This window comes from Alligator mississippiensis, chromosome 10 (genome assembly GCF_030867095.1).
Source record: "Alligator mississippiensis isolate rAllMis1 chromosome 10, rAllMis1, whole genome shotgun sequence".
NCBI classification, from domain to species: Eukaryota; Metazoa; Chordata; order Crocodylia; family Alligatoridae; genus Alligator; species Alligator mississippiensis.
In genome coordinates, this window is record NC_081833.1 from 304,321 (window position 1) to 330,239 (window position 25,919).

Genomic DNA, 25,919 nt, shown 5'->3' on the forward strand with positions numbered 1-25,919 from the left:
CACGCAGGATGGATGGTGCCCACCAAATGCATCATTTATTTTCATCGTCACCACTCATTTTGTGGAATGAGGTTCACGCTTCCAACTGCAAAGATTAACTGCAAGAACTACTGCGATATGCTGAGAACTCATCAGCTGGAAAGAACCGAGGTGCTGAGAACCACAGGATGAATACGAGCCACCAACGGCATCGCAAGATGCATCGAGAAGAGGTGTCACAGGCAGAAATAGGATGCATTAGTAATACCACTGTACACAAGCATGGGTAAGGCTTCGTCTGAAAATCATGCTGTTCCAGTCACTGATTAACTGGAACGAGATGCAGAGAAGAGTTACTGGGATAACCACCACCTGGACAGTGGTGGCCGAGGGTCTGCAGAGAAGGATGAGCTCCATTTTACCCAGTTATTGGCAACACCTCTGGGAGCAGGCATGGGAGGGAAGGGGGGCCAGGATTAGGTTCACTTCAGCACAGCACACACAGGAGGAACAGCCTCCTTCACCCAAGTTCTCCATGGCTTTCTACAGCTATCCTAGACCCAACGTGTTGTCTGAAACCTGGAGCAAGTGGAATTTCTCACAGGAGGCCTTAGAAAGGGTCTCTGCCCATCTTTTGCTCCTCTCACAAAGGGAAATAATGCTTTTTGGAAGAGCCTGACAAGCTCCATTTACCAAAACCCAATAGGTGGTGTTTATTTTCTTACCTTCCCTAGAACCGTAAGGCAAGGCTTAGGCTCCAACGCCGGCTGTTCCAGCTTCACCACTCCTACCCAGCCATATTCATACAAGTCCTCCTCATCATTGCTGTTGCACAGTCCCAGCGGGTGCATCTGAAACACAACCAGAAGAGAAAGGAAGAAATTGGTAAAACCTTTGGCAAAGCAGGTGCATGAACAACTGTTAAGTTCTCTTTACTTGTTCGTAAGAGATCGAGCGATATCAAACCCATGTTCTTTGTGAAGGTGTGGTGTGGCACGTTTCACAAAAAAGCACTTGCTCTTTGTGCCAACAATGGCACGTCCGAGTACAAGAGGCGCTGCAGTACATGGATGTCCCGTCCCTCAAGAACATTATACACCCATACAAGGAGCAGGCTCTTCCTTAAAAAAGCACAAGGTAAAGAGACTAAGCAGCTTTAAAGCTATCTTGCATTAAAGGTCCTGAGCCCGAGAAAGGAGCAGACTCCACGGAAGTGACGGAGATAAGCAGGCACTCCCTCCGAGCGTCACGATGCACCCGCGCGATGTTCTCTGTTCAGATGCAGCGCCCCTGCCCGAGAACACCCGGACAGCCTAGCGCATGATCCCGAGACACCACAGGCTGCAGACCTGGACAGTGGGATTTAATCTCTGGTCCCCAGAGACTTGGCCCAGATGGGGATACCCAAGTGATATGGTGCAAGTGCAAATCTAAGCTCTGGCTTGGTGACCCCAGGCTCTCTGCCTCTGAACGACTGGCGAGTGATCCTACTCCCTAGCCCCTGGCATGGCGCAGCAGTCGGGTAAGGATTCAGTCTGTGAAATGTGGCGCTTCCACCTACAAAACAAGTGCTAATCATGGACCAGTCTTCACACTTCTGCCCCCAGCAGTGATTTGCCAAAGCTCAAGTCTGCCAGTAGCTGACAGAGAGATAGGCAGTGGTACCAAACCCTTAGACCCAGAAGCAGCAAACGCTTCAGGAAGAAGACAGCGTCAGGCAAAGCGACGCACTACTTTCATCAGAGACGGCGTTCCAGCTTAGAGCCGTCGGCATGCAGGGAGCCGCCCAGCCCGGGCTCCCTTCTTCAAGGGAAGTGAGCAGGAATGGGCTGTGATGCAAGCCATTCCCAGAGGGCAGCAGTGGCCACATTAGGGGCACTGGCACTGGGTATTCCCAGACGAGACTTAAAGCAATCGTAGCCAGGCCTCAGGCAGGATCAGAGCCCCTTGTACGAGGGGGTGTGCACAGACAGCTCCCTACATGTGTAGGGACCAAGTTCCTGGAGACCAGACGAGCCCAGCGCCCGACCTGAGGGAGCACCGCAGAACTCTCCTCTCTAAACAAAGCTTTTCACCACGAGAACAAAACCCCTTCCTCCCACGGTCCTCAATGAACACCCACCCCCTAACAGCCTGCCCCTGCCTCACACAGCAGCGTGCTCCAGTAGAGAAGCTCTAGACACTACGGAGATGGGCAGCAACACTAAACCCCAAGATGGGCGACTACCAAGAGTGAAGCAGAAGTCGCTCCACTTTACGATTCAGACAATGCAAGCAATGGACTTCCATCACGTACCAGTATCTCCTAGGGTGTTCAGGGCAGATCCAGGAACAGCCGCCAGGTCTCCCACATCTCCATCCCACTCCAGTACCTTACTCACAGGACCATCACGTGAATACAAGGCAGAGAGAGTTGCCCTGTTTTCAACATCATTTCAAAATCCCCTGCTTTGCCAGCTTCTGTCTCCCTCAGAATATTAAGAGATGTCAAATAGGATGCTCAGAGCCTCAATTTGATGTGCCACTGCTCATCATTATCTAGTTACATCCGTTAGCAAGTTTTCAGTCTACACAGATATGTTCCCAGCCATCTCCAAAGTTGTTGGGTTTTTTCCCCTTTCAAAAAAAATGAGTTAATATTTTATCTGTCTTCCGTTTTTCCCTTCCATCTTTATTTAGGTCTCACGGGACAGTTCCTGCCAAAACCACTCTAACAATCATTTCTCTACTATTTGAGTACCTTTCCGGACAGACGACTGCAATCATGTTGTACAGTCCATGCTACAGTAAACCGATGCCCATTACATGGTAGGATTCAAGTCAGACTCGCTGACCTATAAATGTCTGTATTTTCCAATGGTTTCCTTCTCTGCGTTACCAGGAGTCATTTAAAAAGACTTGTACACGTGCTCGATTGTGCTGATATTTCTGAAATCGGCGTGCGATAGTTCTGCCTCTTTTGTCACACAACCAGATCTTTCACTTGATTACTGAACCTGCTTTTCCTTTAAGTCTTTATTCCTGTCCCCTTCCCCTACGCTCCAATTCAATGTTACTCCCACTTTGGCAATGTTATGTCAGTCTGCTCTGATCTGGCCCCTGCAAGTCTTCCAAGACACAAAGGGGTTAAATAGAGCTCTACGTTTCAAATCCTTTTCTTGTGAAGTAGCAAAATAATACAATACAACCATCCCTCCAGGTCAGCACTCAACACATCAAACAGTACAGGCCAAGAGCTCATCCTCAGAGGCCCCCTGTGGAGATGCTGTCTTGATGGTTCCCTGCTTCTGGTTACATTGAGAGCTTATCCCAAGTGCTTGCAACACGTGTTCTTCTGGAACTGTTTGTGGGGTCCAATAAGCCCAGCGCGGACCCACAAGAAGTTCACACGGTAAATCTGCCGGCACAGACGGGATTACGTGGTGGAGGGGCAGGGCTTGCTGCAGAGACAGGTGCACCTGGGCAGGCTCTGGTCAAGTGCCGCTGCCTGGTGATGCTGGAAAGCTCCTTGTGAACAAGACGTGTAAAAGGGGCCCATGAGACACCAAGGATAGTCCACACCTTCCTAGAGCGCAACTGGGCAAGTTAGACCAGTCTGGCAGCCTCTTGTGTCACATCTTTGAGACCAAAAGGTTGCTCTGAACTGAACATCACCGTCAAGCTGCTGTGTCTGACCATAAACTGAACTTTGTGGGAGTAGGAAGAATTTTGCTTCTAGAGATTGACACATTCAAGGAGCATCTCTACAATAAGCTAACGTTTGCAAGAGAAGGCAAAGGAAGAGAAGCAAATAAATCCCGTTTAGGATCCCAAGGATCAGCTAGATTGTTACACCACCACGCACCAATCCTAGACAGCGTCTCACGCCCAGCACAAACCATAACACCATTGCATGCGTTGGCATTGTGCATTTTTAAGAACACCACCACATTACATTCACTCTGAACAGGGCACAGAGTTGTGGACATCTGTGCTTTAAAATAGGTTTAAACTGCACTTTACACTAGGAGGGCTTTAAACTAAGTTCCCTGGGGATGGAGATCAAAGCCCTGAGGTAAGTGGGGAAGCAGGAGATCTGGAAGAAGCACAAGGAGGGGGCAACCGGGAGGCTTCCCCTACAGCCCTCCTGCTTGTCCATTTGTTTCATCCATGTCTCTTGATTCACCTTGTCATTTATTCCACCAGTGCTCTGCAAAGAAGAGGGGGTGCAAGCCCTGCACTACTGCAATCTAGATGGAAGAGAACAGCAATAACCAACTTTAACACTACAGTTCTTCCACCACTAAATTTTACTTGGCTTCAAACTACCGCATGTTTTTGCAAAATCTTTTTAGGCGCTGGGTAAACAGAGCAAAATACGATCCCATTTTTTAGTTTGGGGGGGGGGGGGGCAAACCATTTTGGCAGGCATGCCACAAATTAGCCCCATGCCCTCCTTGAGGGTCACTGAGCAAAGGAAAGGGATCCATCTGCTGCTCTGCTTCCTGCCCCGTGCTCCCTGCCTGATCCGAAACTCTGCTCTGTCCTGTCCTTGTCACCGCGGTGCTGCCTGTCCCCCCCCGCCCCAATCTGCCGCCCGCATGCCACACACAGGCTGCTCGTGCCACTTGTGGCATCCATGCTGCAGGTTGGCCATCCTGGTTTAGTTTCTGGCGTACCACTGCACACTGCCAGACGTGTTTGCCGAGCTTCCCACAATGAGGACCGTCATGTGGATGAGAGGTTCAAGTTACTCCATCGGGTGGCTTAGAAATAAACTTCTGCAGGGGAAACCAAGCTCCGAGCTCGGCATCTGACCAACAAGCTTCTCAATATAGACAGAAAAACAAGGCAAGGGAGTTAGGGGAGAAAAACAGAGGAAGTACCCCAACGTACAGCCATTGTACATATTCAAACTTCACCAACCCCAAAAGGGGTCAATTTACAATGAGCTTTATCTTTGCAGTATGAATAAAACTGGAGTTTGCAAACTGCTCTAAATCCACCAAGTTTGGCTATAATAGCTGCTTTGTCTGATGAGTGGAAAAGAATCTATGGGAACTGCTAAGCCAATAGAAAGTTTTAGACAATGTTAAATATCTAGAGAAACAGAGAACCATTCCCCTGGCGTACATTATATCAATTGAGCTTTGAAATCATAGCCCATCTCTAAGAAGTTTCCAGTACAAAATCCTTGAAGTGTACTGGGGCACTTTCCACATGTCTGAAAGGGCAAAACTGAAACCGCGGCTGGGAGGTGCTTTTATCCAAGGTTACAATATCTGTGTATACTGCTGAAGGTTTAAAATAACTTCAAAAGAGCCGCGCAATTTTAAGTGGGTTACTGTTACAGAGCAGACAAACAGTGAACCAAAAGGGAGGGAGGGACATTTTGCTCTGTAACTTTATCTCCTCAAAAAAGTCCCGGTGATTAAAAGGGAAAACTTCCACCCTTTTGTCCTTTTCCTCTGTCTGCCAGAATAGGATGTCATAGTGTTACAGACCTCCACATGGAGCAGCCCTGGACCTTCTTAGGCGCTGTTACTAGATTAAAGGCTTGTATTTTCTTTCCATCCATACAAAACATTGTCTCCACCCAAACTGTCTCCACCCATTTTTCTTAGGCCAGAAAAAGACTCTTGGAGCGGGGCCGAGGCGAACAGGGCGTTCTTCCCATTTGTGCCTCCAGTCGCTTTGTTCTCGAACCTCCCCGCTCCAGAACAGGCACTTCAGGGGGACACGGGCCTCGTCAGAGGGACAGCCAACGCAGACTCCCCGGCACAGCGGCAGAGAGGACCTCCTCTCCCCCGCTGACTTGCACCTGCTTCCCCAGAGCTGGGGATCGGGCGGTATCCAGAACATCACCTAGCCTGGCACTGGCAGCTCTCTCCGACGGCCATCTCCGAGGACAGCAACAATGGAAATGGTATTTCGTAGAGTCGTCAGGCTGGAAGGGGCCTCCCGGGTGACCTAGTCCGATCCCCTGGCACGCAGCAAGATGCACCGTTCCCAAGCAGTCCAGGCACATGTCCCTCCTTCCTCTTCTTGAAGACCTGCAATGCCACTTCCCCAGGCCAGGCGGCTGCTTCCACTGCCCCACGGCTCTTACAGTCGAGATCTTTTTCCCCCGAGTTTCAAACAGAGCTCTTCCTCCTTACAGCAGCCTTCCAAACTTTTGAAAGTGCCGCACGTGTCCAAGGCCAAGGAGGAGGAAAACGTGCGCAACTCGCAAAGGGCCATCTGCAAAACTCTGCTCAGCTTCCCCCAAGAGCTGTGGAGCACATGGGGACGTGCAGCTCACCGGAGAGGAGCGTGCCACGCAGTGCTGAGCTAGCTCCACCGTGGAGTGACGAGCTAGGATGGGCCTTTCCACCTGAACCGTCCCGACTACACCCCGGCTTGCAAGCCACGCGATTTAGGGACAGCTGCTGCACACAGATTACCACGCAGAACCCTGCCGCGCGGCTGTGACAAATTCCACACTTCCAGGAGGCCTCTCCACGTTCCTGTCAGTGTAAAGGCTTGAGAAAGTCCTTTGGCAGTGGCAGTGATGCTCCCCTGTGCTAGTGGAGAGACCTTACCCTCAACTCCTTCAGGATTTAAGGCTTAAAAAAATACAAATGTTATGCAAACCCCATCCAAAAGGGATGCAAGCATAAAGCGAGGCAGCACCATCAGCACTACTGAGAGGAGCTCAGCTCAGTTCTCCCAAGCTGTCCTAAGAGCATCATGCAGTTAACCAGGCTGGTCAGTGGAAAGGCTCCGGCTTGGAGCCCCAGGCAGCCGAATCGAGCCAGTTCCAGGCCAGCAGAGATGAGCATGGGAGCAGCTATTCAAAGAGGACTGCTAGCGACAGCCAGAAGGCCTGGGGAGAGAGAGCACGCAGGCCCTTCCCTTATCCCTCCTGACCAAAACCAGGAGCCTTGGGAAAGCAAGGAAGTGAAGAGAGAAAGCCCCTTGCCCTGCTCAGCAGGAGGCAGCCACGGTGACACTGAAGATGGGGTGCTCTTTCTTTAAAAAGAAAGCGAGCCTCACCCAAAGCAGCTCCCATCAAGCCAGGTAAACGACGACGCCAAGAACAGGCACCTTGTGGAGCAGGACTGGGAAAACTCTGTGCACTCAGACACCCGGAAGCATTTGTGTGCCAAAACCCTTGCTCATACTGGCTGAAAGTTGGATGCCCTGAAGTACGGGTCAAGCAGCTACAGAAGAAACCCTGAGGCCGAGAAGTGGCTCCACCAGCAAAACTAGGACTACCGAGTAAAGACAACTCATCTTGAGGCAGGACGGGAAGTGGATGCAGAAGAGGAGAGAATGGCATCTGGGAAACGCCAGACCTATTCTAGCCGCTTAGCACTTAGGAAGCATTATGTCACGTTTAAAGCTGTTTGTCTAGAGAAAGCACCCATTGCTGCTAGGAACAACAGCCAAGGGCATTAGCAGCTGACGATGTGCATACGTACTGTGGCACGAGGCTGCCTATGAGGTTTCAAAGGAATCCCTGAAGATGCCGCAGTACAAGCAGAGCAGTTTCGCAAAGAAACAGGACAAGCAGAGCTTACCGCGACCGCCCAGCCTTGCTGGCCAGCATCACCTCGGTGCCAAACTCAGGCCGCCTTCACTGGGACACGGATCTTCATGTACCAGATCAGACCCATGCGCTCTCTCTCAAGACAACGCCCAGATCATACTGTCCACAGCACGCTGACCTAGGGCCAAGCTACAGTTGGGCAACTGAAAAAACTAGAAAGCTGAAAGAAAGGAATATTCTTCTTAATGTAGCATCTCTCCCTGCTGACCAGCAAAGCTGTGGGCACAAGTGAAAATTTTGCCTTGCAGGCCAAGAAAGCAGAAGCCTTGCACTCGTATGGAAGCACGACAGGCAGGAAAAGGAACCAGATTTGTTGACACATTCTTACACAGCCACATACTGGCAAAATAATGCCGTAGGCAGGAAACCTTAACACAAACACAGGAGCCAGTGTGAGGAGCAAGCACGCCATTACAAAAATGCTGCAGGCTCTGTGCTGGCGGATGTGGGGAACTCCAAGCTAGCTTTGCAGGCTACCAACTCACAAGGATGCGGGTGCCCTGGTGAGATCCCAGTGTGATGCAATTAAGCAAACCATCAATATAAAATTCTGGGGATTTTCACCCAACGTCCACGTGTTTCAGGGAAGGACAACTGATCAAAGCATCCACATTGTGTTCACTGTGAAAGCAAACTACCGGAATAAAGAAACCCAGCCACGGGCACGGATGACAAGAGACAGGAGAAGCTACAAAGCTCACCAAGAAGACCGCTCACCTATGCCCATCACGCTGCTCACCTACTGCACTGCGCTGCACTGCACAGGATCAGTAATGGGCTCTAGGGGGAACATAACCCAAGTTTGCTCCTAGCTGGCAGCAGTTTTAACAACCATTAGTCATAAACGGTGACAGCACTTACTACATCTGCTTGCTCTACCAACTTCCTGACAACCTTTCCCTGGCCAAAATGTGATGACGCTCCTTCCTCCTCTTGGGCTTTCATGATTTGTTGAACACCTTCTCTCTGCATGATCTCATCTGCTCAGAGATTCAGCTGCTGTGTACGTGGGGTGACTCATGGGTCCAACCTGAACCAGCTCCCTCATCCGCTCCGCGCCACGGCGTGCGAGAGCTACAATATAAAACATCTTTTCACAAGGGAGCCAGCCTTGTTTTAAAGACTTGGAGGGACCAGCCATCCAGCAGGCCTGTCGGTAAGATGTTCAGTGATCTCGCTCACTGCTGAAAACACAAACCTTATTTCTAGTATGAGTTGTTCAAGCTTCATCTTCCAAATATGATTTTTTACATTGGATTACAGAGCCATCATCTACCAGGTATCTTTCACCTGCATACATTTTTGATCGAGTTATCTGATCTTCAAGTCTCCCACCAGAAGGCATATTTTCCAGACCTCAAAAACAGCAAAACGACTCCCGCCCCCAGCCCCTCCCACTGCCACGCAGTACTACATGCACCCGAGACAAGTCCAACATGCGGTGCCAGTACATTCCCCTTCTCTCACCAAAGTCACGCTCTTAAAAAAAGTCGAGTTTGACAAGACCTAATGCCCATAAAGCAATGCAGACCGACATCAATCGTGTTGCCATCCTTTCATTCTTTCCATAACAGCTTCCATGTCAGCCTTTCCACAGTTTGTTTGTAGGAGACAAATGTCAAACCTAAAAGTCAGCCACATCATCCAGCCTCTCCTTTTAAGTAGTAATGCATTTTAACTTTCCTTCAGCCCTACAGATTTAGACAGGTTTAACATCTTTCCTAGCAAAAAATATTTATTTGTCACTTTGAGATGTGACTATGTCACTGTGCATCTTTCCAAAGAGAACCATAATATTTCTTGAATATTTCTGCATTGTGATTGAACAAAATCCTATGTAGGTCCAGTGAATGATAAAAAGGGTCAGTCTCAATTTAAAGAATCTGTTATGGTCTTTATCAATGGAAAAACTTGGGCCAGGAATGTTAGTTAGGCTCCCTTACAGCTTCCCCAGTGCCTGTTTTTAAAATCTATAGTACTTCATCTCCCTTCTCAATTAGGATGATTATAAAGTAAGGCTGCTGCCTTTCAGGACAGAGTTGTTTTGGTGCCAATCTCTGAATGTATTTCCACAACTGGTTTATCGCATCACTGCCCTAATTCAAGGAGACTTGGCTAATTAAGTAGATTTTGGAATCTATGATGAAGGGTCCCAAGTTCACAAGCATAAAATCTCAGTTTGTCATGTAGCATGCTTCTCACTGCCACACACCCACCTCCGCAGCATTTTAATACACCAGTCACACACATCTCACGCTCAACGTCATCTCTGCTGTGCCCAGGCAGCCACCACTCCAGGGCACGCATCACCTGCTAAACTGACTCTACTCAATACCAGTGCCCTTAAAGTAGACAAAGCTACAGCATCCACACCCCTGCCGAGTCTTGGTCTCCCCAAGCATCCTCCCTATTCCAGACACAAGCACACAAAGCCCGTCTGCTTTGCAGCATCCCCTTCTCTTGGCCAAGGTGCAGCAGTGGTCATCGCCAACGCCTTGTCCTTTCTCTCTCCACTCCCTTGTCCTTGGCTGCCCAGTGCAATCCTGACTTCTCCCTAATCACTCAGCATGCCCTTGTCCAGCTTCATGCAGCTGGGAATTGCAGTATGCACATTCACAAACTCATGACCCTTTCTTCCATCCTCCACAGCTGGTACTTCTTTCTGAGCTCTGCCTCTAGGCCTGGCTATCCTATGCCAGATCTTTATACAACTGTTGCACGCACATGTCTAAATAGGAAGAAACCAAATCTTTACCATTTGTCTGAAAAGTAGGTGTATTAAGTCACGATACTGAACTGGTGACATCATACCCACTTAAATGGGACTAGCATCACCAAGTCAATGTTACGGCTTGGATGCAGAATGCGGGGGGGGGGAGGAGGAGATACTTTTCTGTTTAAAGCACAATCCTTTTCACTTGCTTCTCTCTCTCTGCCCCCACCATACAAGTATGAAGTGACAGACATATTTCAAGGTTCCCACCAGCAAACATGACTTTCTACAAGCAGCTTCACCCCCTGTACGTCTCTGCTCTTTCACATGCAACATGAGAGGAAGTTCGATTGTCTGAGGCAAGACTTGGCTACTTTAAAGTAGGTTCAGCGTGTTCACAGATATTAGTTTACATTTTTTTTCCCCCACTCATTTTGAAAGATGCAGATTAATTTTAAAGTATAGACCAGAGAATTCAAAAACTGAGACTCATAGAGGAGTCAGGCCAGAAAGGACCTCAAGAGGTCACATCTAGTCCAACCCCCTGCCTGAGGCAGGATTATCCGTATTCAAACCATCCCAGGCAAATCCACTGCCTCACCTATCAGCAAACCTACACGGGCACCCCTGACGAGACAGCACAACACCTCCAGCCTGCGCGTGCACGACCACCTCCCGAGTCTGTCTACCTGCTGCTCACGCCACTGGACAATGCTATTCACTGAAAAGAAAAAGGGACAAAGACTTGCACAGCTCTCACACCCACAGTAATGGCACTGCCACACTGCAAAAGCACCATGTGCGTGCTAAGCAAGGCTGTTGAAATAAATCCAGTCAAAGGGGTAAAAAGGCGAGTACAGGTCTGGCGAAGGAGAACATGGCTCTAATTCTAGGCACCTGTACACAGCATCCCACTGCACAGGTTTAGCTCTGCTCTCTCCCTGCAGTAGGTGCTGCAGACTAAGGGAAAGTTTTCCTCCAAATGTTTTACTAAGAGTCATGCCAAGCACTTACTGTGAAAGGCAGTGGGGACGTCAGTCCTACATGGAGATAGGGGAAAGCCATGCTACTCATGCCAGACTTTTATTTTAAATATCTGAGCAAAAACTGCTCACAAGAGAAAGATGCTAAATTAAATCTGCACTTTAAAACCAAACAACATTTCAATTGGGAAAGCAAGAGAGCAGAGTCAGAGCCAGCCTGACCACTACACTACAAATTTTTACATTAGCAGACTAGATGTGTAGCTTCAGACTACCACCCAGCCTGGCCTTGCATGCCCAGCCAATTCTGTAATGCAAGGGACCGACTCAAATGAGAAAGGGGCTTGAGACTCCAGGGATCGACACTTCACCACTCAACATTTAGAACAGGAGCAGGCAATTACTTCAGGCGGAGGGCTGCTTACTGACTTTTGGCAAGCTATCGAGGGCTACATGACAGGCAGCCAGGGGCAGATAAATATTCATTTTCTACATTTTTTAGGGGGCCTGCTGGCCAGATAGAACAGCCTGGCAGGCGCGTCCAGCCCGTGGGCTGCATTTTGCCCGCCTCCGGTTTAGAAGCTGAAAAGTGAAATGTTAGATCCCACTTGATGCACCGAACAAACCCAGCACTGTGGAGAGAACAGAAGGATGCCGTAAAAGAGAAAACTGGCTGATGCTAGTTCTCTGCAACTTCACAGGATGAGTAAGGTAAAGGCTCGATTACTGCAGGAGAAGAGAGTGCTGCCATAATTTGGGTAGTGTGCTCTGCTTCACCCCATTCCATAACAGCAATGAATATAACCCAAAAAGAGTCTACTTAAACCTAACCTGAAAAAAAAAAAAAAAAAAAAAAAATGTAAAACTGACTACCCCAGATCAATACCCAATAGACTGGACAGGTAGTTCTCCGCCTTTTTTAGATTCAAGGCACCCCTCAGGAAGTGCTGGCTCTTAGTTGTCTTTTTTTGGTTTTTTGGGACAACAGAAAAAAACTAGAGCAATTCTTCTGTTGCAAAGAACTCAAAGGTCACAATAGGTTAGAATGGTTTAACACTATGGGCTCCTATTTGAAGTCTCCGGGTTTATCTTGCGACTCACATTTGCACCTCTAGCAATGCTGACACAGCACCCTGGCTGAGAATTACTGCGCTAGACACTCGCTCCAAAAGCACAATGGGTTCGTAGAGATAGAATATTTGAGCCAGGACCACAGGGCTCTGCTGCTTCTCCTTCACCCGGACATACAACCCCGCAACACCGTTCACTGCCTACCAACGCAAACAGGGTAAGTTATGGACAGTCTAGCGCAACAAGCAAGACATCCAAAGCGGTGTCCAGGAACACCCATGTGTACACAGTATCAAGCTCCTAACATCAGCCCAAGGAGAATTCTGTAGGGCAACCGAATGCTGCTGCAGGTGGATGCACAGAGATGTCCACTAAGGATTCCCTTTAACATAAAATGGGCGTTTTTCTGCTCAAACACATCAGAAAGTATTTCAAGGGTTTCAGCTGCCCAGTACATCACGCTTGCTCCTTAACAGAGGATAAAAAGTGCCTGGTCCTCTCCCACTCACCTGCAACTCTGTCAGCAAAACCAGTCAAAAAAAACTGAAGGCCCAAAGGCCCTCTACATACTCATTCAACCTCCTCAGAAAAGTTTCACAATTCTGACAATACAGAGAAAAGTTCCAAGTAATGAAATGCATTATTTGCATTATGTTCACTACCAACACAGCCAAAACTTAATGCCAAAGCTGTTCAACTGCAGCCCGCAGGCTCCACCCAGTGCACAAGGGGTTAACACAGGATGCCAGCTGCTACCCCCTCCCTCCCCATTGCTCCTGCTGCTGCAAGGGGGGGGCAGGAGCTGGGGGAAAGCAGCACAGCGGGAGGGGACCCCGCAAGTCCATGCGAAGTGGAGCCTGGGGCAGGGTATACGCATCCCAGTGGCAGGCTCAGGGACACGGGGAAAACATAGCCCAAGGCTATTGAGCACGCTGCACACCATGCATGCACCCTGCTGGACACGCTTCACCAGTTGAGGGGACTGAATCTGCAGGTTCCACGTGGGGCAGAGCAGGACCCAGCTGGGCTCTAGCAGCTGCCTGCGCTCCCGTTTCCAAGGGTCAGCCAACGCCAGCTCAGCCATTCTGACCCCCTGCCAGACCACACGTCACCCCGGACCCACTGCTTTCCCCTGCTGCAGAGTTTAATCTCTGAGCTTTCACACCCTTGTTTCAGAGGCAATCCAGCTCTGAAGGACACTGATTGATTGCAGATCTGGCCTGGACAGGAAGGCCTAGCCCTGTGATCCTACTCATTTGTTTTTGAACAGTAAAGTCTCTCTTAGATTCAATCCAGCCCATAAACACCCAGTTACTGCCCTGAGAGCATCGCAAAGTCATAACTGCCGGGCAAGGGCAGTGGCTGTAGCCGACTCCAAGTAACTCAGCAAAAAAATATCCCTGTGAAACCAGCTAAGGAAATGCACAAGCAGCAAAGGATTAAGTGATGCACTGGAGGGATCTGCGTACTTGCACAAAACATGACATCAAGGACTTTCTTCCTTGCCTGTAGACCAAATTAATGTGTAGGAAGCATTATCCCATCCTTCATCTCTTCAGTGCAGAACCTAGGGAATGGACACATCTTCCCTTTCTGCACTTAGTCAAATCCTCCTGTGAAAAACACGTGCTCAGCATAATGCAGCTTTTTCACAGCCACAGGAAGCATTTATTGTACGAGTCTACGCATATTCTAGCAGGCACCTGCTACATATTTGGGAAGGCCAGCCTAAACCATGATTTCATCTCCATCCTAATAGCATTCCTTTGGAATAGGAGGGTTCCTGGAGATTTGAAAAGGAAACCAGGACTGGCAGTGCATCTGCAGCACCAGGATCCTAGCTCTCCAGCCTCCTCAGTGACCAGCTCCCACACCGGTTTGCTTCAGCACGCACTACATGGGGCTAGCATCAGATCAAGATGCACTGCTCTGACTCCACACCACCGACCAGGGGTCATCTCCCCCATGGGGAGGACAAGCCCCTGTTATGCCAGGAGCCAGCTGCTGTTCCATTCTGCCCCCCTGCCAAACTTTACCTTCCTCAAGCCATGGCAGGAATTTCCTGCAGGAACAACTGTGCTTGGACTGCTCCAGGGTAGGACATGTTCTTTTAAGGGATTTGATGTTAAGCTCTAGGTTGAGACGACTGATTTTTTTTATTTATTTATTGGGGGGGGGGGGGGGGGGCACACAGGCTGACACACACAGGGAAGAGCTGGAGTTCAGCCTTGGCTTTGGTTTAATATTAGTTTAACGGTAGCCTCCATGGCCCTCCCAAGCATCTCTGTCCCTTTCTGCTCCAGTCAGCTTGACTGCCAGTATACGGTCACCTCTCAGCTGTCCACACTGAAGGGAGTGTGTGGACCTAGAGACCTGCACGCAACTTAGGGACTGTGGTCAATTTTGTGCAGCCATTGCCATGAAAATGAGGGCATCATGATACACCTCCGCACACGTGTCACTTCCAACATGGCTTCAGCCGTTTCACAGGTCGGAGTCAGCTTCCTTCCACTTGTCTGACCGGGATGGAAGTAGTTTGGTACGAAGAGGCAGCTCCTAAGCAGACCTGGCTGAGCAGGGAAGTGAGAACTCGCCAGGCAGGAGGAAAGGGCAGAGGGGATGAAGGCGAGGTGGAAAGGGGATGGGGCGGGGGTACAAGAAGTACTGGCCAGAAGGGGAGAGCTGAACAGGCTTCTGCAGTAGGGGCACTGGCTAGCCACAGGGGAGCCCTGGATCTCGTCCTCAGCCCCACCTCTGACAAGGACTGCTTCAGCACGTTGGGAAGACAAAGGGAAGCGCAGACAGTGGTGGCTGTTTTACTCAATAGGACATAAGAAGAGGAAAAGAGCCATGGCGTGCTCAGAAGCTGCAGAAAGCCTACCAAATCTCCCGAGGAGGTGACCTGTAAGCAGAGGCCTCACGTTCAGCAGCAGGTGCCAGGAAGGCACGTTTATACCTGGGAGAAGCTGAGGGATGTGCAGAGAGCCCATGCTGGGGCATGGGCTCCAGGTCACAGGGGCGGGTGCTAGACCATGCATCTGGGCCCCAAGTATGGACCCAAGCCAGGGGCCACCTGAACTCCCTTCAGACCGCACAGCAACTTGCAGCGTGTCAGGCTCAATAAACTGGAGCACAAAAATTTAATTTTGGATCAATCCAAAAGAATTCCATATCACCTAAACGGGACACTTATTCGATGCAAGGGGGGATATTTTCAACCCTTTTAAAATTAGGTCAGTTGGTACAGGGCAAAAACTATTTCAATTACAAATCTGCTTCATTTTAGAAGTCAAAAAGCCAAGCGTTTTGACTTCTTCCAAGGAGTCTCCTTTTTCTCAGCTCAAGGTGTTTGGGTTGAGTTTGGCAAATTTGCATATTGTTTCAGGTGCCCCAAAGCTCAATTTTGGGAACAAGTTTATTGTTCATCAATAAAAGAAAAAAATTCTGCTTCACTCCAGTATTCACCACCAAGGCTTGGAAGGGGCCCATGCGACCAGCTCACACAACAGCCCTGGCCCTGCCCGTCACTGCATCGGGGGCTAGGAAAGGGGCAGTCCAGGGTGCCCTCCAAGCGCCTCGTTTTCTGAAAGGACAAGCCTTGAGCTCTGGCTCTGGAGCTGGAAGGCCCTGGACGTTTCCCTTGCACCCGCCACCTCCCCCGGCAGCATCTGCACGCAGCAATAGGGGACGAGGCGTTTCACACTCCTTGGCGCCCATGCCAGGGGCGCGCTCTCCCTCCCATCTCCGCAGCCCTCCCCATCGTTTCAATATCAAAGCTCACTTCAGGCCTTGCCAACCTGCACACACAGCCACTTGTTTGTTCATTCTGTCTTAAAGCCAGGACTGTTGTACGGAGAGCAACACGCTGCTGGGAGACGAGACCAGGACGGAGGTACGTGCAGCAAGGGGAGTTGTCCCAAAAGGCCGCTCCCAGCCCCAGGGAAAGCTGCAAAAAGATTAGGAGGATCCCAGCACTGCGGCAACATGCCTGCAAACCACCCTCCCCTGCCCCCCCAGCTTGCTGTAGGCAGTTGGATAGTGGAGTCCTGCCAATGCCAAGGCTGGTGCCAGCTCTGTGACAAGAGATTAACTGAAACACCTCCCTTCCCCCACACAAACAAAGGATCAGAGGACCCCTTCCCTCCAACAGCCCTGCCCCAGCAGCACAGCCAAATGCTCCCCCAGCCACAGGCAAGGGCAGACACTGCTTGGGGTCACCTGCAAGAGGACAGACGCTTGAAAGACATCAGCAAATCTGCTCGCTGAGGACCAGCACAGGCACACAGCAGCCCCCTGCACAGCATCCGTCCTGCTGCCCTGGATGTGCCCACCAGCGCTATCCTGCGGTGCCTTTGCCTCCGGAGGGCAGGCAGCGGTCCCCAGAGCTGTGCTGCAAGTCCCGTGATGCTGCCTTGAGTTGTTCACAGCTGTAGCACCCATCAGGGAGACAGAGACCGACAGGCTGGGCTCCATGAAGAGAGACCCAGCAACTCGAGAGGCTCACGGGCCTCCTCTGAAGGCTGGCCCTGGCCCAACATGCAGCAAGGGCTGCTGCTGGGACACTTGCTGTAGCTGCTGCACTCCCTTGGCAGAGCTCTCGTGGACCCTCAGCCTTTTCCAGAGGAAAAAGCCCAGGACATGCCACAGCTCAGACAAAGCACAGGAGCAACAGAATAGAAAACTTTTCACAGGAGAGTGCAACAGGATATACCCACCTGACTAGGGGAAGCTTCTTGTGCAGTGATATAGCTCAACAGAAAAGGGAGCCGCTTCACTGTCTTCCACCAGTAGCCCCTTTCCTCCCTCAGTTGGTGGTGGATTCAGGATCACTCCGACGTAGTTCAGAGCTGGCAGAGGCTGCTGCGGGAGGCGCTAGGAGTGACCTGCAGCCACCAGCTTAGGGCCCAGAAGAGTTCTTCCAAACCCCCAGCCGCCTGGTATCAACACGTCTTGCATTGCATTGTTTCAAATCCTTATTAGCCTTAGGACTACATCCTGTCTGTCTGCTGGTCTCTATGTCTAGATCAGAATATTTCCACATGGATTTGGGTCAATCACCAAACTGCCACGGTTGAAAGGAGAAGAGAAAGCGCAAACAGAAAGCTAAGAAACCTTGGATCCTGTGCCACAGCTTCTCTCCTCCTCATTAAATAAGAAGCAAGCAAATGATGCACAGAAGTGTGTGTGTGTGGGGGGGGGGGGGGGGAGAATAAGGATTTTGATTCTTAGGAGTAGAATGGGCAGAGCTGACACTCCCTCCGTATAAAAAAAGGCGTTAGGTACTACTGGCTTGGTTCCCACCTTCTATCAAAGGATGCTTCTGAAGAGAAAATAGCAATTTACTTTGAAAGCTTCCTTAGATGAGGCTTAGATACTATCCCTGCTCCCCCCATGTCCTTAGAGATTGCTATGAATAGTTTCCCAGATGCTTAGCATGCCAGCTGGTGCAGGACTTCAGTATCTTGCTACAAGCAATTAAGGCCTTAAGACCTTGGCATTCTGGCTAGAATGAGCTGAGCAGGATGCAACTGTTATTTGTAACGTTCATGCCGGGAGGATCTTCAGAGCACCACAAGCTTCCAAAGAAGTGACAAGGATTAGAACAAGAACAAGAGTGTCCAGAGAACAATTTTCTGGCAATTGTAAAAATAGGAATTCCCTTTCCACAGATAGATTTCTGGAGCTACAAATAACCTTTTCCTCCCGAGAACAGCCGTCTCATGCACGGGTAGGACAAATCATTCCAAAACCTCCACTCGAAGCAGTAACAGCTTAAAGTATTCTGGTCCATCTCACGGACCGTCACAGCCACAGCAGCATTCCAGACCCCCGATTAATCTTGCCATCCAAGTATCCGCCGAGTCCAGTGGACCTACACACATGCCACGCGGCCATGGCGTTTCCTCGGAGGATTCCAGACAAGCGTTCTGTAGAGCATTTGGACATGATGCGGATGACAGATTGGTGTCCTCTGCATCAGGTGCATGGTTTCATGGCCTCTGAAGAGATTTCAGTAGGCACACTTGGAAAATCTAATTCAGGGAATAAACCAACTGTATGGCACCAGCACTCCTAGCCGCTAGACAGAACCGCCTATGGATTATCACTACCAAAGAACCGATGCAACTACACTTTGGATCTTTGCATAGGGTCAACATGGCAATATTGGGAAGTGGCCACAATTTTACCATCATGGTAAAGATATTAGGAGCACTATACATTTGGTCATAAAGCTCTTCTGGATTTTGACCTGATGAATACAAGTTGTTCCAAGGAGGCAGGTAGCACTGAACAGATCTGTTTTCCCTGGCCAAGGCACCAACTGGCATGTCATTTAGATGGTTAACATGCAGCCTGGCTGTGACCGCTGCCGGCCACATCTTAAGGCTGGCTGCAGACAGAAAGTTGTGCACAGGCAATGTAAGCTCATAGGCAAGTACTCTTTTTGACTTCACCATGTTGAGGATCTAGTTGGTTTGGAGCAGGGGTGGGCAAAATGCGGCCCAGGGGCCGGATGCGGTCCTCCAGGCCATTCTATCCAGCCTGCGGGGTCCCTAAAAAAAAAAATTTAGAAAATAAATATTTATCTGCCCCTGGTTGCCATCATTCGACCCTCAATAGCTTGCCAACACTCAGTAAGCAGCCCTCCACCCAAAATAATTGCCCGCTCCTGGTTTGGAAGAAGTTGTGTCAGGGATTCCTTGAAAGTTTCTGTTCCAGATCATTGTGTCTGCCCAGATAATACATCCAAGGCCAGCCTTTCTTTAAAAGTTTCACCAAACAGCTTCTTGCCTATAAATACGAGTAACACAAAATCTGTTTGGGATGACATACTGCACTTCATGGATAAAAAAAAAGTTTTCCTGTAGCCACCAAGCAGCTTCCAGTCATAGATCAATTGAGGATCCGACTAGGACAGAACCAGAGGCATATCAATTTGAGCAAGGTCAGCACCCCTCTTGCTATGAGTTATATGCTTTCCTTATGTAATGTATGAAAAAAAACCCCCAAAAACCCCACCCTTGGTCTTGAATGGCTGTGGTTTTGCAGGGAGGACATGGGGGGGGGGGGGGGGGGGTAGAGAAATATGGATTTTCATAGTTGGTAGGGTTGGAAGGGACCTGAGCAGATCATCAAGTCCGACCCCCTGCCATGGCAGGAAAGAGTACTGGGCTCAAACAACCCTGGCAAGATGTTCGTCTAACCTCTTCTTAAAGACCCCCAAGTTTGGAGCCAGCACCACATCCCTTGGAAGTTGGTTCCAGCTCCTAGCCGCCCTGACAGTGAAGTAGCGCCTCCTGATGTCTAGTCTGAATCTACTCTCAGGCAACTTGTGACTTTTATTTCTAGTCACTCCTGGGAGTGCTCGGGGGAACAGGGACTCCCCCAATAACTGCTGGTCCCCTCTGACTAGTTTGTATCAGGCCACCAGATCCCCCTCAGCCTTCTCTTGTAGAGGCTAAGCAGGTTCAGGTCCTGTAGCCTCTCCTCGTAGGGCCTGCCCTGCTGCCCCCTGATCATGCGAGTGGCCTCCTCTGGACCCTCTCCATGCTGGCCACATCCCTCCTGAAGTGCGGCGCCCAGAACTGGACGCAGTACTCCAGCTGTGGCCTGACCAGTGCCGCATAGAGGGGGAGGATCACCTCCTTGGACCTGCTCATGAAGCATCTGTGGATGTGTGACAAGGTGCAGTTGGCCTTCCTGACCGCGTCCCCACACTGTCGGCCCATGTTCACTAAGGCATCAATAGCGACTCCAAGATCCCTTTCTGCCTCTGCACTGATGAGAAGGGAGTTCCCCAGCCTGTAGGTCTGCTGCTGGCTCTTCCTCCCCAGGTGCAGCACCTTGCACGTGTCAGTGTTGAACCCATCCTGTTCTCATCCGTCCACCCCTGGAACCTTACTAGGTTTTAATAAGAGAAGAAAAAAAAATTGCTGTGTGCAACATGTCCTTCACTTATGGTCTCTTTTAAAAGAGAAGTCTTCTTCTGCCCAGTCCTGAAGGCAATGCTGCTACACACCTCCCTAGGCTTCCAAAGCTCAAAGAAATGGCTTTGTTTTGATTTAACATTTGTTTCGCTGAGACGTTGTCATTTGGCTCTCATGCTGTCATTAGTGCTGATGACAGATGTAGGGAAATAACTCAATCAATTACTTAATTAAAAAGTGCTTTACCAGAAGAGGAAGCATGTCACAGTTTGACCCGACTCCCCAGTGTCTGTATAGCTTGAGTGCTTCAGTGGGGCTTTTTGGCACTTTTATCTAATAGCTGATTCAATCAGCTACTGGGCCCAGGTAGGCCACCTGGCTCTGGCTGATTCAACCAGCTACTGGATAAAAGTGCCAAAAAGCCCTGCTGAAGAGCGTGAGCTACACGGATGCTGGGGAGCCAGGTCAAACTGACAGGCTTCCTCTTCTGGGTATATGCTGCGCTCGGCGTGGGGTGCACCAGCCTGAAAGTAAGGCTCTTCTTTGGTTTTTATTCCGATGTCTGCAAGCACCCTAGGAGTTTGTCACAACCAGGGGCCTAACAATGCTTGCAAAAGGAAACGTCTTAGCAGTACGAATGAGTTCCTTGCCTTCCTGCTCGGAGAAGAGTCCATGCAGAGTCTGGTGGAGCGTTTTTTTTTTTAAAAACAACTTTGGCATGTACAGAATTGCTCTCCTCACTATTCCCGCTGCAGCACAGTTAAAGTCATAGGACTGGCAGGCACCCCAAAGGCCACCTGGCCCAAGCCCCTACATGAATGCAAAGTGCTGCTCCTAAACCTTCCCTGTCCAACGCTTATCCAATCTCTTCTTGAAACTGAGCTCCCAGTCCTGGTAGTGAGGATCAGTTGGCTGCGAATCAACAAGGCGTAATTCACTCTGTAGAGCCTGTCAGTGCCTGGAGAGTAAGTGGTGGCCTGGGGAACACTGCTTGGATGTAGCTGGGGTGTTGGAAGGGCAGCTCTTTTAAACATCTGCCCTTACTCTGACATGGCAAGGTGCTGCTGCAGAGGCAGACCTGGGTAAATGAATGCCATTCCTCCCCCTCACACCCCAAAATAATGGCAAAAAAAAAAAAAGTTATTGGGAAACAGTCAGCATCCAACTAGCTCAACCTCAGAGCTGGAAGATCTAGTGACCTCAGCCAGGGTCCCAGAGCTGGGCATTCATCCCTTAGTGATAAGCAAGAACAGAAAGGTCCTATTTCTTACTCCTTAACAAGTGCCAAGCCAGGAAACAGGTTCAAAAAGTCCCGATAGCTTACTGGAATACAAGCAGCACAAATAAGAGATGTCGTCTCACAAGATAGCAAAATTACATCAATTTGTTGCAAAAATCCAAGCCACCTTGAGAAAAATAAAGAATTCAAGTCAATGGCTGCAGTTTGAGGTGTGGTAGGGACACAGCCGAGCCTTTTTGGGGGAGGCAAGCTTTGGGAGGAGGTTTGGAGAACTAAAATGGGAGGAAGCTAAAAGAAAAGGCAGATGTCCCAGCCTGCTCCACTTGCGCAAGATGCTTCATAGCTGATCCCAGCGAGGCATCGCCCCCGTCATGGCACCGCTCGGGGCCTTCTCCTGGCCTGGACCGCTTGGCCCGGCAGCTGCTACTGCAAGTTTGCTGTGAGACCTTGTAAACACTGCATTGCAACACAGCAAAGCTGTCAGTGAAGAAGCAGCTAGTCTTACCATTTGGCAAAGGAAAGCATCTTGGGCATGAGTTCTCTGCATTTCAACAGGGGAAAAAGTGACAGATCAGACAACTGTACAATCTCCAACATTTCTGCCCTGTTCTAGAATACTGTTACTTAAAAAATAATTTAAAAAGGGGGTTGACAGACAGAGTTAAATGTCTCCCTTTCCACTGTGGTGACTGACTTCGGGCACTGCTCCTCTTCCAGCTAAGACTTGTATTACTTTGGAGCAGCAGACAGAAGAGGTTCCTCTCTCCACATTTGCCATCATTTTAGATGTCAATAGCTTAACCAGAGCTACAATTCATCATTTGAACCGTGCCTACCCTACAGCTTCCACCTCCAGCAAGTCTGGCTGCTACAGTCGTTAGCGCACACACAGCCAGTGGTCACAATTACACTGCACGTGCTACCAAAAAACCCTCTCCTGGTCAGCTGGCCGTACTGGCACAGTGCGAGCTGCAGCGGATACAGTTCACCACTGAGGAGCAAGTTGAATCAAAAGACTAACATAAACAATCCTGCTAAGCACCCGAATCCCGTCTACGTTCCACCTCGCGCCAACGACGGTCTCTTGAATAGGTGGAAATCCTTTGGTGGTTCGCCAAGTGCCGCCACGGTAGTTTACCAAGCGTAGCCCCTTCTTACGGCAGGGATCGTTCCTGCGAGGGGGGCAGGAAGAGCTGAACAGCAGCAGTGAAAGTGCTTTTCCCCAGGCCATGATTTCAGCGAGGCGACTGGCTAGTGCCCCAGCTGCAAGCTGCCCTCAGTATACAATTCCTCCCTGCTAGCGAATGAAACATAAGCAGACCTAGCCCCAAACTTTACAAGTTGCCTGAAGAGCCATGAAACAGGAGCGGTAAATGTTTCATTGACATCATCTCTGCTGCGCTACAACGGACATGCAGAGTGCTATCCAGTCTTGATTTCCCAGTAAATAGTATAATACATTTCATCGCGCTCTGGGTCTTAAAATATTTGGCATCCGCTGCGTGGCTTGTCTGATGCCTAAATTACTGTTGTCAGCACCTTATTTCTTGCAATTTTAAACTGCTAGTTCACTTTTACATTCTCAGTCACCAAGACAGTCACTTTTTACAGGGTCTACAACAACAACACGTCGTTTTTGGTTCATATTAATTCTTCAGGACAGGCAGAAAACAGACTTCCCGATTACTATCAAGTTCCATTCCCAAATCTGCGGCTGGGACTGCAGCGCTACCAGTAACAGTCGGTCTGTGGACTCATCTGGCCCCATTGCAACAGCAGGAACACCTCCCCCATCCGTTTACAATGAACCCCCTCTCACCAGCAAAGAGTTGCAGGAGCCCAGGGTACGCACATCTGTGCGACAGCACTGCTGGCAACCACCCCAGCCCTGCCCCCGGGAAGAAGGGGCACAAAAGACGCTGGAGCACAAAGTAGTAAATAAAACAGAGGCAATAATAGTAAGTCCCATTAAAAATAGGAAAACCAGCATTGTACACATGGGAGGGGAAAGAGTCTTTTCAGATCTGCGAGGTAGGTTAGCAGAAGCATTTTTAAGAGAGTGCCAGTGTCCCTCCAGCCCAGTGAAACAGATGAACTTTCCATCCTGGCAGCAGCCAGAACACAGCAGCTCTTCTAGGGGCAAAAGCCAGAAGCGTTTCCTCAACTTCCTGCACTCCTCAGGGACGAGAGCTTAGCAAGGTTAAGAGCAACATTTACCATCCACTGCAAGTACAACAGCAGTTTAAGGGCGCTGCATTTTTAGACTAGGATATCCTGCCAGGAACCAAACCACCGTGAAATGTAACATTACGGGACCGGGATATTCCAGCAGCTCGCTTTTCTTGGCGATCAGTGCTTGCTGTGTGGTTCGACCCAGTGGCCAGCAGGGAACCCACGAGGGTCCCGCACAACTTTCCCTTAAGAGCAAAAGCATCAAGCTCTCCTGAAGTGCTCCCCTGGCTCTCGTTCCCCAAGAAGGGGCATGGCCCGAGGGGTGTTTACAGAACAGCCTGGATTTCGAAGCCGTGCGTCACGCCAGAGCAGAAGAGCCAAGCGTGCCTGCAACGCACGGACGGAGTGGATCTACCCTCCCTCCATAAACATGATGGAGAACCGCCAATTCCGTTCAATTCATCTCTCCCCCAACCCAGTAAGCCCAGTGGGCATCTCCAACATCACCACCTGCACCACACAGACACCCAGCAATCCCACAGGAGGAGGCAGGAGTTATCCTGAACCCAGATACCCCTTTTAGGAACTCCGCATGCAACAGGAGAAGGAGCAAGTCAGCACACCAAGGCCTCTGCCCTTTTCATTCCCGCAAAGGACCTCATAAAAACACAGACCCGACTACGATGTACACATCCAAAATTACTTTTTCTTGGGCAGGTTTTTCCCCTCCAGAATTTAAGTGCTAGGCCTTTAATTACACCGGCAAAGTCCGAACGCTCTGTTCGCAACATTAAGAGAACAAAGCAGGAACAAAGTCACAGGGATTTTTCTTCCCCCAGTATTTTTTTAATGGGTGGAAAGATGCTGGCAAGAGATGTAGGCATAATGCCACCAACCAAGGGGGAAGGGGAGGGAAAATTAGGTGTAAAATGATACATTCATAGACTATTTTGGCAGGAGACTGCTGCCAGTAGCTATACAGTAAAATCTAAGAATTCTGGCACTCTATGAAAGGAGAATGGCCCAAAATACACTAATGGCCTGGCTAGGATTACCTTGTACTTCATGAACTACCAAGTTTGTCCCATGCCACGCAGCAGACTTGCAGTACACATTGCGCGTCAGTACTGCACAACAGCCTGGGCTCAAGGGAGAGGCACCAGGGAGCTTTGCACACGCTTTGAGCGAGGGCCTTTCCACTGGAAGCTGGAGGCAAGAGTTTGAGCAGGGTTTGGGGGAGCTTCCCACAAGGGAGCAGGGCCTGCTCAACCCACTCCAGGGAACGTCTGGGGCTGGGAAGAGGCGTCCCCACACCACTCACTCAACAGGAAGACCAACTGGCCGAGGCAAGGCGCTAACCCACTCAGCTCTCCAGAGGAGCTTCTTGCACGAGTACTTGGTGGCGGAGAGCAGGGGCAGGGCACCCGATTCCAGGGGAGGACGTGCACACACTGTGCCAGGCCAGGCGCTTGCTGTGCGCGACTAGCACGAACCTCTCCTTCAGCACAGACCTGACCGGCAGCAGGAGACAGTTTCTCTAGAAGGACACCCGTTTCCCCACGGTCCGAAGCGGCCGTTTGCAGCCTGCGATTTGAAGGAAGATGCTCCAGTTCACAGTGCTGGGGGCAGCAACTCACTGGACCAGTCTCTATGCTTCGGTGGGTCAACCATCATTGCCCCAGTTCCTGAACAAAGAGCACTAGGCTCCACCAAACTCTCAAAAGGTTCGTCAAGAAATCTGGTGCTTGCGACTCAGCCGCTAGCCCTCAGGAACAATGCACACCTGGGCATAAAGGACACTGTGCAAAGAACACCACGGGTTGATGACACTGGCTGCCAAAGAGGTCTGACCTCCGATCCCCCGGACCAAGTGCAAAAGATGCAGCGTCCTTACCCTCAGGACAAACTATGACCTGGGCAGAGTAACAAGGGTCACCCCAGAACGGGGACATGGCCCATAAGACAATGGACCTACCTACAATAAGGGTAAAGATTCCCCATCTGAGAAACAGCTCCCAGAGCTGGCTCAACATGATGGGGGGGGGGGGGGGGTGAGGTGACGACAAATCTCACTAATCGGAATAAAAGGGCCAGGCTCGGACTCCTTGCGTTTCACTCCGGGTGCAGCGTGAACTCTGTCAACCCCACCATCTCTCACATCAATGCATGCATGGAGCTACAACTTGCACGACTGGACTAGTGCACACACTTCTCTGCAGGGACTGGGCGAGAGAACACACCCTCATGACAGACGTTAGCCATC

The 25,919-nt window shown here is 50.1% G+C and overlaps 1 protein-coding gene across 1 annotated transcript in view; it reads right to left on the reverse strand.

Annotated features, from left to right (window-relative positions):
- Positions 1 to 25,919, reverse strand: part of ZNRF3 (zinc and ring finger 3) — a 106,450-nt gene that overhangs the window by 41,361 nt on the left and 39,170 nt on the right. Inside the window, exon 2 of the mRNA XM_059713300.1 lies at positions 705 to 830. Coding sequence (XP_059569283.1) covers positions 705 to 830 — 126 coding nt within the window. The remainder of the gene's footprint in view (positions 1 to 704; positions 831 to 25,919) is intronic.